We start from the raw sequence: 17,487 nt of genomic DNA, 5'->3' as shown, positions 1-17,487 counted from the left end.
TAATCAAGAGGAGCTATTCATGATAATTGATGCAGCAGTTGATGAGACCAAAGATGCCTCACTTTTTATCAGAAGCCAGCTGGCCGGTACGATTTATGATATTATTGCAGCACTCATCAATAAAGTAGGAAGCTATACATGCCTATGTTCAATTATTAAAGTTCATTCGGAAAAGGAAGGGACAGCAATGCATGCTTTATCAAAGCACGAAGATAGCTGTAAACTTAATAGGAACTGAGCCCCGGGGAGCCGTTCCTTTGTAAAAAGCTTAATTATTAAGTTTGCATGAATAAGAGGCAGCTGTAAAAGGTGTGATATGATAAGATGCGATGGGGCACATAATGTGCCCCCGGTCTTAACATATTGCCTCCTTAATTAGCCTATAAAAACCTCAGCATATGACTTAGCAAGACAAGCGAGAAAAACTCGAAGTCTGAGGCATTATATATTAGAAGTAATAAAAGATAACAAGTATTTTATTTTTTTTTAAGAGGCTAATACCCGACTTCTGAGGTTGTCGTTAAACAAATCCAGATGACCGTTTCCGAGGTCTCGGCCCTGGTAAGACCGAGGTCTTTACCCTCGTAGGACTGATGGCTCGCTACCTCAGTTTCTATTAGGGAGCGTGCAATGGTACTAAGCCTGGGCCCAAGAAAAAAGAGTTGATTATTATTTTAAAGTATTAAAGTATAAAATTTTAAACAAGTGAAATAAGTTTCACATAGGTTTAAAATTCAGCAAATTTAGTTCTTTATGCTAGCATGATTGTATAGATTTGCTTTACATGTTTAGCATTCCAGTATGCTTTGTTCTTTTGCTATTAGATAAGCATATGTAGTATTTTCTTCTGAGCATTCAGTTCTTGGATTTCAGTATATTTACATACACATTCGAGTTTTTGTGAGATAGATAACGCTTACTAAGCAATTTTGCTTATAGATTGCATTTCCTCTTACTGCAGATAAAGGAAAGGAAAAGCTATAGTGAAGGAAGGCGACAAGGAGGTGTTCGATGATGTATGATGCCAGGACTATGGGAGAAACTTGGGGCATTATTAAGTTTCCGTGTTTCAGTGGTTAAGAAACATTTGGGATTGTACCTTATATTCCATGTCATTTGAGATTATTCTTGTTTTAGATCGCATGCCAAGATGAGTTTTGTTTAGTAAGTAGATACATTTGTGTTTGCATTAAGATATAGTTTCATATGTTTCTGCTATTATGAGTTATATGTGCATGTTCCGAATTTGGAGTGTTGTATTGTATTTTAGTCCTGCTGAACTGTATACACTATGTCGAAATTTTAAGTTTTCTGGAAAAATTTAAGTACAGTTTGTTATACTAGTTAAGTAAGAATCTATAGTAGTTATGTAACGGGCACCTTTAGAGAGTAGTGAGAAAGGTGGTCGTTATAAGTTGGTATCAGAGCAGTTCCTATTCTTTGGCATCACACACACATCAGCATCAGCCTTGCCGTCTTCAAGTAAGAAAGTATTTAAGTTCTTCTTTTATGTCTTTCCTAATTATTTGCAATATAGATGATCTGCTCATATGTGCTTAAGTAAGATAGAAGTTCTTGTTTCTCTTTTATTTATATATGTCTACGAAGAATAGAGATGATTTTAGTTTTTCTCTTTTTACATAACAAGATGTCAAGAAGAGGACGTCCCCGTACTGAAGATCGAGCACAGGAGAACGAAGAGCCCAGAACAACTGAACCAAATCTCTTTGAAGTTGTTGCTCAACTCCAGAGACAAGTGACGGAGCAGCAACAAGTGATCGTCAATCTGATGGCGAATCGTGACCGATCCTCTACTCCTCGACTATCGATGTGGAGACTCGGTGGTGGCGAGTTCCTGGCAGTATACAGGTGGCACCTAGAAGACAAAGCGTACGTCACGATGGTTGAAGGTGAGCTAGAGAAATTTCTCGGGAACACGTAAGCCACAGGATGCTCGGGGCTTGGTTGAACTGGAGACACCGTGAAGCTTTTGGTGGCGGAGTCGAGAAGGTCAAGTGTGCCTCTTTCTGCCTATCTGGAGATGCTCGTATGTGGTGGGAGAGAGTTAAAAGCAAGAGAGCAGTCAATCAGATGAGCTGGGCTGACTTTGAGACAGAGTTTCACGAAGAATTCTTCTGCCAACGGATCACCAACAAACATTATGAGGAATTTATAGAATTCAGACAAGGTGACATGCCCGTGGAAGAAGCAGTTAAAAGATTCAATAGGCTAGCTTGTCTTTGCCCAGGGCTAGTAAGTACGGAGAAGGAACGAGTCAGACTGATGCTCAGGATGCTGAGACCAGTGATAGCACTTAATGTGAGTAGTGGAACTCACCAGCCCCAGACTGGCGAAGAGTTGGTCAGCAGAGCATTAGTCGCTGAGCACTATCTGGACAGCATCAAGGCACAACGAGCGCAACACAAGCCAGTCAAGATCGATACTTGTTAACGGCTCCTAGTCAAGATCGATACTTGTTGGGAGCCGTTAACAAGTATCGATCTTGACTAGGAGCCGTTAACAAGTATCGATCTTGACTGGCTTGTGTTGCGCCTTCCGTTCGTCGGTAATAATCTGTGCTCGGCGACTCGTCTGCGGGGTAATGAGACCCTCGCGTTACTATTAAATGTATCGTGCCGGCGTCTGATCGACTTCCGTTCCGTGCCTGGCTGGGCGAACGAGCTAACTGCGCTTGGCGCCGGCGTCTGCTGTCTGGCTCGGTATAAATTCGTGTTGTGTGATTCTCTCGTTGTGAATGCGTGAGCTTCTGGTCGGCTCGATGCTCATCGAACCTTCTGTCTCTCTGCTCCGCAGTCGGCGTCTCGAGAAGAGCGGCAGGCTGCACTTCTGGCGATCGCTCGTGGTTGTTTCAGCGGGCTGGCAGTCCGGGCAGTGCTGGTCTGGCCGGCTCCTCGGTATCGAGCTGTGACTGTGGGCTCCGGGCGGCTGATGGTCATTCTGATCCTCACTGGCGGGTCTCGCGTAATTGGATGATGGGAGGGCTGAGCTGTGATCGGTGGTGAACGATCGCTGTTGCTCGCCGGCTGTCCGGGTTGACAGCGACAATTTGATTGAGATGCCGGCTGGGTGCTGGGCTGGGCGCGGTTCGTGCAATGGGGCGTCTTGAGTGATAAGGGAAGAAGAACTAAATGGTCTGCGACTCTGGGCGTATAAACAAAGAGGCGAGCATCTTCTGCGGCGTGGAGCGGTCTATCTGCGTGAAGGCGTAAGGAGCAAAATGCTGCGGAAGCGGCGGCAGAGACAGTGGCGAGGCTGATGTGCTGACTAACGAGACGTCTCACTGCTCTAGGTGGACAGTATGGTTCTTGTTAACTGGGGTGGGATGGGCTGGGGATTTCGACGTGGTGTATCACGGTTGAGACAATCTGATGGCGCTCGATGGGAACGCGTACTTCGCGGCCTGGTGTGACGTATGACTGCTCTCGAGGCTCGACGACATCTGGGGTCTTGGCATCGATGCTGGTCGGAATAATCTCAATGATGTGTGCGATCTGATGTTAACTTGGTAATACGGTGTCTGGCGTCGTCGTCGAACTGCTGTAACATTGCTCGCTATCTGCGATGAAATGCGATCTATAGGCGGTGCAAGCAGTGGTGTCTCGCAGGCTCGGTATCAGGCTGAATAACTCATCAAGAGGCATGTATCTGGTAGAGGGGTCTTTCGAGAAATGCTACGTGCAGCGTCTTGGGGTTTGGCGCAGTGGTGCAATTGCTGGTTTCAGGAACCTGGGGCATGGTGCGGCTATTTTGTGCTGCAATGCAAGGAATAATCGGCTCTTTCTTGAACAACCGATGTGCGGCTCCCAAGGGCGGTGTGACCGATCTGTCTCACGGTGCTCGGAGCGATCGTCTGGTTGTTAACAACCTCGGGAATCGGTGGCCTCGCAAAAATAAAATGCCGTATCTTTTGCCACCGCCTGTGCCTCGGGACTCGGTTTTCTCGCTTCGGCAATCTTCGTTGAATATGTTGCGGTGCTGCATGTGCTTATCGCCTCGCCGCACGTGCCTCGTAGAGCGCAGCCTTGATCGCGAGCATGGCTGCTGCTCGTTCGGTCCTCGCATGTTTTGTGGTGCGGTATGAGGCTGGCGTGTGCCCGACGGTGAATGTTGCTGCTGGTAGATGCGGCCCGGTAAAGACCGGGCCGATAAAAAGTGAGGCATCTTTGGTCTCATCAACTGCTGCATCAATTATCATGAATAGCTCCTCTTGATTATTAGGGATATCTTGAATAGTTATCATATAATGAACTAAGCGAGACAAGGCGTCTGCTAATTCATTATTTGATCCTTCAATATGCTCAAATTGAATGTCCACACCTGTTCCTGTTATATAGTCAACAAAAGATATCCATCTCACCCGTGAAGGTTTATTCTGAGTGGTCTTATTAAAGAATTTTATAATTGCGTGGCAATCAGTTCTAAGAATGATCTCCTTTTTATCAAGATAATGTATTTTCATAGTGGATAAAGCTTCCATGCACGCATGTATTTCTGCATCTATGGCCGCTTTTACAGAAGGAAACTTGCCACTTGCATACGCACAAATTCTTTCAATACTTCTGGAATCATATTTTGATTTTTTCCACTTACAAATTCCTCCCCATCCTTCCATTGAATCATCTGTTTCAATGATAATATAAGAATTAATAGGAGGCAATTCTAAGTCCGGGAGTTCTTGGATAATCTTTCTGATTTTCCTGATAATTTCCCAATCTGAATTTTTAAATTTTGGATCTCCATTTGGTGATGTCTTGGAATATAGAGGGCCTAATAAAGTACTTAGATTTTGAATATATGGTCTGGCATAATTTAGAATCTCAAGCCAAGACCTAAGCCCCTTCAGAGTTTGCAGCTTTTGTTCATCAAAATCTATAATTTTTCGAATAATATGCTGTTGTAATTTTATCTTACGATTTCCCACCGTAGCTCCTAGAAATTCAATTTCTGGCTGAGCTATTTTCATTTTTGAAGGTGATAGGACTAATCCTTCCTTTGCACAAATGTCCAGCATTTTTGTTAAATGTTGGATATGAGCTTCTTCTGTCGCAGAGAACACCAGTATATCATCAATATATACTACTAAGAATTCTTCATATTCTTTGAAGCAATTGTCCATTTTTCTTTGGAAAATAACTGGAGCATTTTTAAGACCGAATGACATTACTAGTCATTCATAAAGACCTTGTGGAACCAGGAATGTTGTCCAGGGAATTAAATCTGGATTCATCATTACTTGATGAAAGCTTGACTTAAGATCAAATTTAGAAAATATTTTACTATTTCCTATCTTCTTCAGAATAAGATTAATGCCTGGCAGCGAATATTGGTCTTTATAAGTATTGTCATTTAAAATTTTATAATTGAATACTAACCTTTCTTTCCCCTTTTTCTCTTGACCAGTTACTGGATCAACTGTTGTTCCTGATTGTACAATGAAAGTCATTGTTCGGTGCCGACTATTGCTTGGTCAGATAACTTTGAGAGATAATAAAGCATCAATATGTACTTTAAAACTAGCTTCCATGGCAGGTGTAATATGTGGCTTATCTTGAATAGTCAAGTCCGGATTAATTATGTCTAAAGTACACATTACTTTATTTTTTGACCAATGCAAAATGGGATTATCACCAATATATCCAGCATCTTTCAATGCAAAATGGGATTATCACCAATATATCCAGCATCTTTCAATCTTTGTATGACAGGTGCAAATTGTAATGAGAAGTTGATATTAAGCCCGTAGCATACCTTAGAATTGAGTTCCTCATTTAGAGTTATGAACTTTTCTTCTTCCATTTCCAGCTCTGGTATCGCATGTGCTGTGGTATTGACATCTGGAGTAGTTTTAATAGTTGTAATGCCTCTGTAGAATGTTACTTCAGATCCCTCAATTCTTAATCCACCTGCTACTGTTCTGATAAAGTTACATCCCAACAGCATCTTAATTCCATCCTTTAATTTCATTTGAAGCTGGAATGTAAAAGGAATTTGAAATTTATGAGTGCTTATGGTCATCATATCATCTTTAACCTTTTTCTTTGTCTCTTGTTGTGAGTTTATCCTAGAAAATACCACTTTATAGTTTATTTCTTCAAAAGCACCTTCGGGAAGAGTATCCTTGCAAATACAACACTTGGTTGCTCCAGTATCTAGGATAGCTTGCACCTTGGTATCCGGAATTCTAGGAATTTGAAAAATAATTTCCATATTATATAATCTATTCAGCAAAGATTTTGTTGGAGCTGAAAATGCTACTTCTTTTCTAGCATCTGTAGAGCCAAAAGATCCTTCTCCTCGGGTAGTAGCTGATAAAAAATCCACTTCTTCTATTTGAGGGGTAATAATTTTCTCCAAGATAAGTTGAGCAATACTATCACCTGCTTCAAGTGAAATTGCATTATTAGAATGATTAATAACTAATAATTGTATTTCACCTCGATAGTCAGCATCTATTACTCCTGCTCCAATATCTATTTTTAAGTGGATTGCTGCTCCGGATCTTGCGGTAACTCTTGCATAATGTCCTTCTAGAAATTCAATACTTATTCCGATTTTTGCCAATCTTCTATCTCTAGCAAGAATTTCTATGTCTTGGTCAATAAAGAGATCATATCCTGCTGCTCCTTCAGTTCGCCTTTCCGGAATTTTTGCCGTTGCAGTTAATTTTTTGACCTTGAGAAAATTAAATGTTACCTCCTTCTTTTCCTTCCCCAGATAAGAAGGCATAAATTCCTTGTCTTCAAAGTCTTCATCATCTTCTGTGTCATGAATCATAATAGATTTCCCCTTTTGTTTATTGAGACATGCCTGTAAATGTTGGGTATAATCCAGTAATTCTTGAATTATTTCTTCTTGCTTTGGGTAAGGAGGAATAACTGGGGGTTCCTTATAAGAAATTACTTTGTGCAAGTAATACTTAGCACAAGATGGGCATGCTGTCATTTTGCAAGTTAGACAGTGAATACGCATAGAATCAGTAGTAATCATTTTGCAAAAAGTGCAGTAAAAATACTTTGTATCAGAAATAATATTATTTTCTTCCCAAGTATGCTTGCAGTTTTTCATTAGATCACCAACATAGATTCGTGATCGCCATCCGCATTCTTCATCTCCCATCATAAAGACTCCTTCCCATTGTAGATCATCTAGAGCATACTCAGCGTAATTAATAGGACCTACTTCTCCTTCCGAAAGACTGCAAATAGCATCAGAATCAGGTTCATTTAAGTCAACAGAAAGAATATCATAATCAGAAGATAAATCTAGTTGGTCCATTATAGCTGCTCTAGCAATGTTTCCTGTTTTTCTTTTGCAATCCCTTGCAAAATGGCCTGGTTCTCCACAGATAAAACATTTACATTTATGTTGCTATTCAGCTTTCTTCTTTTTAAATACCCGAACATGTGTATCATGTGGTTTTCCTTTATATGTCTTTGATTTTCGTAGGCCATATTTCTTTTGCTTTCCTTCATAATAACCAGGAATGGGTATTTTACTACAGAAAGCCAGATCTTTAACACTTCTTTGGATAGCAGCTCGTTTGCATATTTCTGCTAAATATTGATAAATGAAGTGTATTCTAGGCATAACTCCAATCTGATTACCCGCATGACGTACCTTAAAGGCTGCTTCGACGTCATTTGCTATTAAGGGTGGAAGCTTTCTGAATAATTTATCTGATAGCTCTGGATTGATGAACATCCTTCCTGACTTTGCTACTAACACTTTATAATCATTTAAGAAATTGAATATATCCTTCATGTTAGAGCAAGTAAGTCTTTCAAGATCAATATATGCTTGATCTTGTTCTACTGTCGTACCTTGGTAAGGATCCTCAAGTAGAATAAATCGTCTTATGGCTGATAATACATTTTGGATTTCTCCTGCCATTTGTATTAGTTCTTCATATTCTTGCGCATACATCATTCTCCATTGAATCCACATCTTCTTTTCATTTTCTCCCAGAAGATTTTCAATATACTGTACCTTTTGCTTATTATCCAGCCAGGTACGTTCATTCACCAAATTGTTAGTAATAGATTCCCATCGAGAAATAACATCATGATACTGACCTATATCATCTGGTAAGACGAGCATAGCTCCAGTATTTTGTTGTGCCGAAGGGAGTATCCATGTCTGGTGTTCCATAGGTTTTCCTTTGAATTTGCCTTTATATTGCCCATTATCAGGAAATTGAGGTGTTGTTCCTTGTGCTGGCGGATAGTTGATTTGCCCCATCAATGGTTCATTTGGCTGTTTGTAATTTGAGATAGCCGAGTCAGAAGTTGAAGCAAAAGCCTTTTCCTTTGTATTCTGTATTAGTCTTCGCAATATTGGATATTCCAATTGCTCCAGTGCTTGTAATTGTGCTGTATTAACATGGGCTACTTCTTGTTCTTCTGTATCCTGATAAATATTAAGATTTGCAATATTATCAGTTAATTGGGAGGTTTCACTTACCCAATTGGGATTTTGATGTTCTTCATTTTGTTCTGGATACTCATATATTTCATACCACAGGCTTTCATACCCTTCTTGTGGTATTCTGTCTAGGAATTCTTCAACAGTTGCATCATGTGGTGTAGGGTCATACCAACCATTGGCCAAGGGTAATTGAGCTTCTATCTGTTCAACATGCTGAACAACCTGTTGCCAATATAAATTTGATTCTGCATCTGAATTTTCCCAATTTATTGGTTGTTGATCTGGGTGTAGTGGAGCTTGCACTGGATAATCAGTTTCTTGATTTTGAAGTCCCAGAAAATATGTTTCCGGTCCATCCTCTTCATCTTCGTATTCTTCAATATTTAGACCTTGTCCCTCAAGATCTGGTGGTGTTAAGTCATTTGGGTCGAATTCTGGGTCTTCCTCCCAGGGCGTGTCTTCCCAAATGCTTGGGAAAACAAGCTCATTGTTGTCTTCCTCATCATCCCATCCAGTTGGAGGGGGAAGTTCAATATTTGAAAATCCCTTTGGAATGTCATAATTAACATAATAATCGAACTTACCACTTGGTTGCCCAAGGGTATCCCATCTTCCAGTCTTGTATTTCTTGCCTTTAGGAAATTCATTAATAAGAACACCCGCAAATTCTTCTTCATGAATGTCTTCAATATCTTTTTCATTAAACCTGCTAGCCTTAGGATTTCCTGTGGATTGATATCCTGAAAAGGCTAATGAAATTGATCCATCCATCAGGGTAGTTGTTCGTACAACCTGTGGATTCCAAATTTGTGGTGTTAGAGGTGGTTGAAGTATCCACCTCATTCCTTGTAGCTCTGCTATTGTTCTAGGTGTTGCTGGCACCGCATTGATTCCTGTACTAGCAAGGTATTCTGCTACATTTTAAATGTTATATCGAAATCCTTCTGATAGATCTATTTCCATTGTTCCAATAATAGATCTGTCATCGCTCCATCTTGTGTCTCGTAAGACCACAAGTGCATTAGTGCCTGCATTTCTGCAATGAAGGGCATGTATACGAATCATTACTAATCCCAGATGGATTAATTGCATACCTTCTTGTCTGAGAATTGAATAGCTTTCAGGATTGATTAATGGTAGGTTTTGTTGCCCTTCTGTAACCAAGATTCTGGTTTCTGAATAATGTTGGTAAACTCTATGCCTTGGTTAAGACCATTGTGTACTATAGAGTGTCTCAGCAGGTACCAGAGATGCTCTCCTTTGCTGAGATAATTCAAGTTCCGCTTCTGGATTAAGTTGACTTTCAAGCGTCCTTGCATTATTTCTTCGCCCAGAAAATCTTCTTTGTGCTTCATGCCTTAGTCTTGCCATTCTTCTATAGCTTCGTATCTGATCTTCTTGGGATGATACTACTGGTTGAGAAACTTCAGTTACTGCTTCAGTGATATTAGGCCTCCTGCTATTTGCCATTAGCTTCTTCAGAATCTTTCTTCCTTAATTTCTCCTTTTCTTCTTTTAATATTTTCAACGGATCTTTATAAACGAAGAAAGGCTCTGATTTCTTGATTTTGGATTTTCCAAGATTTAATCCTTCAAGTTGTTTGGCAAGATCTGCAACCTGATTGTTAGTCTCAACAGGTTTTTTGAGAATTAGATCAAGCTTCGTATTGATAGACAGTAATAATTCAATAATAGTATTATTCTGCATATTTATATTTTTTACTGCAGCTTCTTTAGCGAAGATAAAACCGATAGCAGGACTACTAATAGTCTCTGTATTTTCAAGTGCTTCCAGATATTCCTTTGAAGTAGCTGATGGAGGCAAATTCATGCAAATTGCCTTTTTATTTCTCGTGCTACCTCTTGTATTTGCTTAACTTGCTGTTGGAGATTTTGTAATAGTGGTGTTGATTTGCATTTAAAAGTTCTTAATGTTACTATTAATTCTTGATTCCTATATTGCAGTAGTTTAGGATATCATAGGTGTCTTGATTTCTTTCATTAGTTCTTAGTTGTTGCACTAGGATTGATCCAATTTCGGTTATGTTTGTGATACAATAGTCATGCATTCAAGTTAGTTTAATTTCCTTAAAATCTTGTTTACATAGCATTGTTGGTTAGATAAGATGTTGCATGAAGATTAGGTTTGATTAGATTGCATAGTTCATATTTCCATGAATTGCTTGTGTTCATAGTTTAGTTGTTTACCTTTCTATTAGTTGCAGTTAATTCCATTCTTGTTGTTTAGCCCTAGCGTTTGCAATAATGAAAACCCAAACCCCCATTCATAAATAAATGTAATCCTAAGATTAGAATTCACCTGCTACATTCCTTGTGAAATACGATCCAAGTTGCCCTATACTAGTAGAAAGGGATTTCAGTATTTTATTTGTACCCATTTCACAACAAAATTGGATTTATCAAATACCACGATCTATATAGGAGCACCCATATTCAACGATACAATGTGCCTAATAACATTACAATTGTATATCCAATACAAAAATGCAAAAAAAAAGGAGCAACAAAATATTGTTTGTCCATTTGTAATATATGAATAATAAAAAATATTGACCATGACCTTAGATCTATTTATTTTTCTTTTGGGAAACGAGAGAAAGCTCTATGAAACTTTCTAATTAATTCTGTTAGGTTCAATTTTGATGAAAATGAGAATGCAAACAAAGATCGCTTAGGCAAGAATCAAAAAGTATAAAAAATTACTTATTCGTTTCAATCCTCTCTCTTTTCCTTTTCATATTCACACAGGAGTATTTTTCTATTTAACTGTGATTCAGAAAAATGTGCTTACTATTGACCTCTTTCTGTTTCCAATTGTTCCATCTATAATGTAGAAATATGTAAGTCAATTAACAAAATGGTTATTTGAAGACAAGATAAACGCACATAGCATCTCAAGGCAACATAAAATCATACAGTTGCAAAGAAATTAAGCAATAGAAAGAACAACTCACAATATCAGGATCACTTATCAAAGCATTCCAATCCTGTGGATTTACATACCGACCCACCATCTTAGTAGGCCTTATTCTTGGATCTCCAAAAGTTACGATCTGAAGGAACAAATCATCACACCATGAGTTTTGCAAGTAAATCCCTGATATAGCAAACAAATACTATGTAGCTATCCTCAATTCACACAAGAATGAATGGGGAATCTCAAGATCAGTTAGCAATACCTCTTTCTTCAGCTTGACTCTAACATGGTCCCAGCGAAAAGGTGCATCTTCCCCTGCTCCGAGAGGGGAATCGCTAGTGTGTCCATGGTGGATAGCCTCATCCTCAGGGCTAACAGGTGACTCTACTAATCTAAGGCCTCTTAGCCGCTCATCAGCCTGAATAAAGTTCAAAACCTTCTCCACAGATTCTGGAGTGCCACATATGCTGCCATTGATTCCTTCTGGTGCAAGTATGATACCTCCTGAAACACGCTGAATAGAATCTGCCATGTGAGACAAAAATTGACTTACACAAAATTGGAACTTGCAACAAGAAGAAAGAAAAATCTTCCTGGTGATGTTGACATACACAATACAGTAGCATAGTCACATGGAATATTTGAATGAATATGGCACAATTGTAGACAATAACATGTAACTACATGAATGGGAAATAATATCATCATTCTCTATTCCATATATTTGGTATACCATAGAGATGTCAATGCTTCTGATAGTATAGATCACAAGATATTCCCATACCATGCATAAGAAATTATGAAGAATGGCTATTCCTGAAATTGATAAATGTATGAAATTTCATTTCAACAGTGTCAATGTAACACCCACGAAATTTTTAGCTATACATATGGGGTATTCTCTTCTAGAATAAAAGGAAAAGGGAAATAGAACAAAAAACTAAATAAATAAATAAAAAGAGAGAGAAGTTAAGGCTTGAACCTTGAACCCCTCACAATAGATAAAGCTAAATTGGTGTATGATAACCAATAGAGTCATGAATGACATATGATTAGCAAGGAATGGAAATTGTAGTTGAAAGTAAGAGTATGATTAAGTAAGGAAGCAAGAAAATGTCAAGTAGCTTTCCTCCTCTTTCTCTTGGTTAAGAGAAGAAGCAAGCAAAAGACAAAGACAAGTTGTTGTTTTTTCTTTCTTCTTTCTATTTTCGTGAGAATGAATGAGGGTGAGGGAATAGAGGAATCAAGGGGATGAATTGGGACATGTTTCCTTTTTTTTCCTCATTGAGAATAAATAGGAATGAGAGAAGAGAAGGGAAAGAAAGGTTGGCTACTTCTTCCTCCTTCTTCTTCCTCCTCCTTCTTTCTCCTTTTTCCTCCTCCACCGAGACCTAAAACTCTCCCCTCTCCCATTTCCGAATCCAAGCTAAGGTTTTCTCCCTAAGAAAACTAATTCACAAGAAGGAGTCCTCAAAATCTACTCCTTACAAGCAAGATCTTGAGGAGAAGCAAAAGGGAAAATTAGAAGGAGAAGCTTCCTTCTTCCTCTTCACAAGGGTACCTTCTTTTAAGAAAAACCGAGCAAGAGGAAGTAAATATACCCTCACCTATAGTACAAGTAGTTCATGTGTTTTTCCATGAGTTTAGATTGCTTAAAAATCTAGGGTTGCTTCTTGAAACTTTCGGCCACCAAAGTATAAAAAAAAAACTTAAGGAAGCTTAAGACCTAAACTAAGCATGCTCGCTATGTTTCTTATGATATGTACCCTATGATAGGAGATTAGTTTAGTGTTCTTATGCTTGTACGTTGCTTAGAACTTAGATTTATGTTCTTTAAACTTTCGGCCAAGGTATGAAAAGAAGACCTAGGAAAACTTAAGACCTAACTAAACATGCTCATAATGTCCCTTATGATATGTAACTTAGGATATGAGTTCTGTTCAGAACTCTAATGTTTTTTTTTTCTTCTTTATGTTGCTTGTAACCTAGATCTATGCCTAGTAGGTTTCGGCCATGATAGAAATGAAGGCCTAGGAGAGTTTAAAGTTTAATCTATCATGCTCATGACTTTCTTTATGATCTGGTATGAAGATTTCTTAGTGTTTTTATACTTGTATGTTGCTTGGAACCTAAATCCATGCCACTTTAGGGTTTTAGGATTTTGGCCATGATAGAAATGAAGGCCTAAGAGAGTGTAAAATTTAATCTATCATGCTCATGACTTTCCTTATGATATGGTATGAAGATTTCTTAGTGTTTTCATGCTTGCATGTTGCTTGGAACCTAGATGCATCCCACTTTAGGGGTTTGGCCATGATGAGATTAAGGGTCTAAGAAAACTTAAAAATCAAATCTAACATGCTCATGGTTTTCCTTATGATATGATATGAAGTTAGCTTGATATTCTTATGCTTGTATGTTGCTTAGACTTAGTTTCATGCTCCTTAAATATTCAGCCATAACATAATTGAAATACCTAGGAAGCATAGAACCTAAACTAAACATGCTCATAATGTTCCTTATGATATATGATATGAAATTGGTTTAGGGTTCACATGTTTTTATGTTGTTTGTAACCTAGATTCATGCTTGGCAAGTTTTGGCCATAACAAGATTAAAAGACCTAGGAAGCTTAGAACCTAAACTAAACATGTTCATGATTTCCTTATGGTAAGTGTTATGAAGTTGGTTTAGGGTTCATTTGCTTTCATGTTGTTTGTAACCTAGATTCATGCTTGGCAAGTTTCGGCCATAACAAGATTAAAAGACCTAGGAAGCTTAGAACCTAAACTAAACATGTTTATGATGTTCTTTATGATAAGTGTTATAAAGTTGGTTTAGGGTTCATATGCTTTCATGTTACTTGTAACCTAGATTCATGCTTGGCAAGTTTCGGCCATAACAAGATTAAAGGACCTAGGACCTAAACTAAACATGCTCATGATGTTCTTTATAATAAGTGTTATGAAGTTGGTTTAGGGTTCAAATGCTTTTATGTTATTTGTAACCTAGGACAATACCTTGCATGTTTTGGCCACTCCATGGAATTAGGGTTAGAGACCCAATTATGATTTACTATATGTCTCACATACTATGATATGAATTAGGAGATGCTAGTTAATGTTTTCCATGCATGATTATGTTTCCCTATGATATGTCATATGCTCATTTATGTATGCTTATGAATCATGCATGATAATGACTCTTATGATGGGCTATATGCTCAAGTATGCATGTTTTATGATATGACAAGTAAAGGCCTAAGAGATGCTTCCCTATTAGTTGGGACTAAGAGCACTCTTTATGATATGACAAGTAAAGGCCTAAGAGTTGCTTCCCTATTAGTTGGGACTAAGAGCACTCTTCATGATATGATAAGTAAATATGACATGCTACTTTACTTTTTATGTGGCTTGTATCGGACCTTAGTGTCCAAGGGATGGGCTCCTTAGTTGGCCCCTAGGTCGACGGACGTAGTACGGACCTAGTTCCCTAGCAGGTTCGGGACTAGCTACCCCGTCCTAGGGATTGCGCGCATTTATGTTATGTGGTACATAGCCGGGCCCTCATGTTGAAATTATATTTAAGTATTATATGATATTTTTTTAAAAAAAAGACATCTTGCACATGACATGACGCATGTTTTTGAAAGACATCTTGCATATACTTTTATGATATGATAGCTTATGATATGATATGATATGACATGATGCTTTCTTTATGATATGATATGACATGATGCTCTCTTATGTTATGATATGTGACATGATGCTCTTCCATGATATGATAGGTATGACATGATGTTTTTATATAGAATGATATGATATGATATGTTATGATGCTCTTTTACATGATATGATGTTTTAGATGATTATGTCTCCATACTATATGCTTATGTGATTATGCTATGATACATGATTTTTGTGAGTAGGAAAGAATCTTACTAAGTCTGTGTGCTTATAGTTTACTTTCCTTGTACCGCAGATAAAGGTAAAGGATGGATAAACTAAGGGAGCAACAGGAGGGGCAAGAGATATGTGTGGTGGTGGCTCGGCTAAGGAAAAAGACCTGCTTATGTTAATTTATGCTTGATATGAACTATACCTATCTTATGTTAATGTTTTGCATGATTACTTAATACTTATTCATGCTTATGTTGGAAATTGATATCATGACTTTTTAAATTTAAAATTATGCTTAACATGCTCATATGATTATAAATGTTTAGATAATTAGTTATTGGTGTTTAAAAAGAAAAGTAAATTAAAAACATAAAAGAATATATAAATAAATACTTCCGCTGCTTTAGAAATAGATTAATATGCATGTATACAGTCAACACTCTCGTGGATGAAGAGATTGTCAAGGCTAAAATCACATTCCAAGATATAGTTGTCAAGAACAAAAACATATTCTGAGATAGAAGTGTTGGTAAGAATCATGCTACTAAGCATCACCTGAAAGTTGAGTACTATGCGATGTATTATCTGTTTAAAACCATATATCAACCATCATCAAAGCAATTTGAAAACTAAGTATCCAGACATATGGTTGGACTCCTATTACCAAAATTATCAACTAAGTCATTGATAGCTTAAACGATAAATACCAATACCCTTCTCAGTAATAAATTACAACTAGCAATCTAGAATTTGTTAACCCCGCATTAAGTTCAACAGTGTTCAAGGGTTAACATGGAAACTTAGCTTCAGCTTACCTTCCTTTACAAGAACATTCTTTCACTCCTTGTATTTAACTATCAATGGATTCAGTTTTGTACCACCATATGGTTATTGAGAATCATGTCCTATATATCTATGTTTTTTTTACCCTCATAGACTAGACATGTTCAAGTGATCAACTTAGGATCTTTGCAAATGAGCTTGGGATGTGTATGCACCATTGTAGGCGAATGTTCTAATCAGGAATAATATATGGAATACAGTCTAGATTCACTTGAGCCATTTACTAATCATGACTTATCACCAGAGTTACCATTAACATGCATACAGGCGAATAAGATCATGTAGCATATGCTCAAGATGGATCATGGTGGAAAATATATGCAAAACAAATAAGATCGCATCCTCACCGTCTCCTGTAAAAGTCAGGCAAATATCAATTGTGTTCACATAAAAATGAAAAATAAAACAGTTTCAAACACTCAAATCAGTGGAAGTCAAACAATGCGAGAATAGTAAATGGCCCAAAAGGTGATATCTTTGCGCTCACCACATCCTCGCAAAGCTCTTTCAGCGGCTTCCGCATTGTGGCATGATCCGGAAAATCTGCAAATTTATAAAAGGAAAGAACAACGAGAGGAGGAGCTGAACCATCCGCCGCCTCAGAGGAGATGCTCGAAACAGACCTCGACATGCTCCGCCCGGAAACCCCCACGGTAATACGAGGAGCTGAAATCTGGAAGAACTTAGGATTAGGAAGAAATTGGCTAGTGCTGGATAGGCTAAGGTGGTGGTGGTGCTGCAGGTAAGGGTTCAGGGTTTTCTCAGCCTCCGCAGCCACGGCGAAAGGTAATCTAGCATGGCTAGAGGTGCCGCCTGATGACATGCGAGAGAACACTCTTAGTAGAGCGGTGGCGGCGGCTGTGGCGCCTCTGCAATGGATGCCGGTGGAGAGAGCGAGCGGCGGCGAAGATGACATGAGGTAGCGTTTCGCCACTGGAGCAGAAGAAGGGGGTTCCATCTAATGTCGTTACGGGCCATCTTGCGGCCCACTTATCTACAGAAGTTGGCCCATTAAATAATTGGGTACCTATATGGGATTTAGATTGGCATTTAAGATAGTCAGATAAAGTAATCTGAGTCCGAAGGTTTAATTTTCACACCGTCTATGTCAAAATTAAAAGATCTGAATATGTAGAATAAAAAAGATAAAGCAATCAAAATAAGTTTAATTTAAGAATTGTCTTTCAAGCTTTTCTTATTAAGTTGCTATTGACTTTTAAATTCAGCCTTTGCATCAGGGACGGATCCAAGAAGGGCTGATTCTAAATTGGTTGAGTCTCTAGGAATACTATAAAAAAGGTTTGAGTTCATTTCGCATGAGCAAGTTACCATCTCATTGTAGATGAGAATTAAATTATC

At 38.4% G+C, this 17,487-nt stretch overlaps 1 protein-coding gene across 1 annotated transcript in view; it reads right to left on the bottom strand.

The window, feature by feature from the left end:
• The window catches only part of LOC122052787 (rhodanese-like domain-containing protein 7), a 29,419-nt gene extending 12,336 nt beyond the window's left edge, over window positions 1-17,083 (bottom strand). The window contains exons 1-3 of the mRNA XM_042614494.1: window positions 16,616-17,083; window positions 11,646-11,897; window positions 11,421-11,519 (exon numbers count right to left, since the gene is read on the bottom strand). Of these exons, the coding sequence (XP_042470428.1) occupies window positions 11,421-11,519; window positions 11,646-11,897; window positions 16,616-17,044 (780 nt within the window). The 5' untranslated portion in view covers window positions 17,045-17,083. The remainder of the gene's footprint in view (window positions 1-11,420; window positions 11,520-11,645; window positions 11,898-16,615) is intronic.
• Between the last annotated feature and the right edge of the window lie 404 nt (window positions 17,084-17,487).

The sequence above is a fragment of the Zingiber officinale genome, chromosome 3A (genome assembly GCF_018446385.1).
Source record: "Zingiber officinale cultivar Zhangliang chromosome 3A, Zo_v1.1, whole genome shotgun sequence".
Lineage (NCBI taxonomy): Eukaryota > Viridiplantae > Streptophyta > Magnoliopsida > Zingiberales > Zingiberaceae > Zingiber > Zingiber officinale.
The sequence above is the reverse complement of the archived record's forward strand: the minus strand, read 5'-3'. Positions and strand labels throughout refer to the sequence as shown.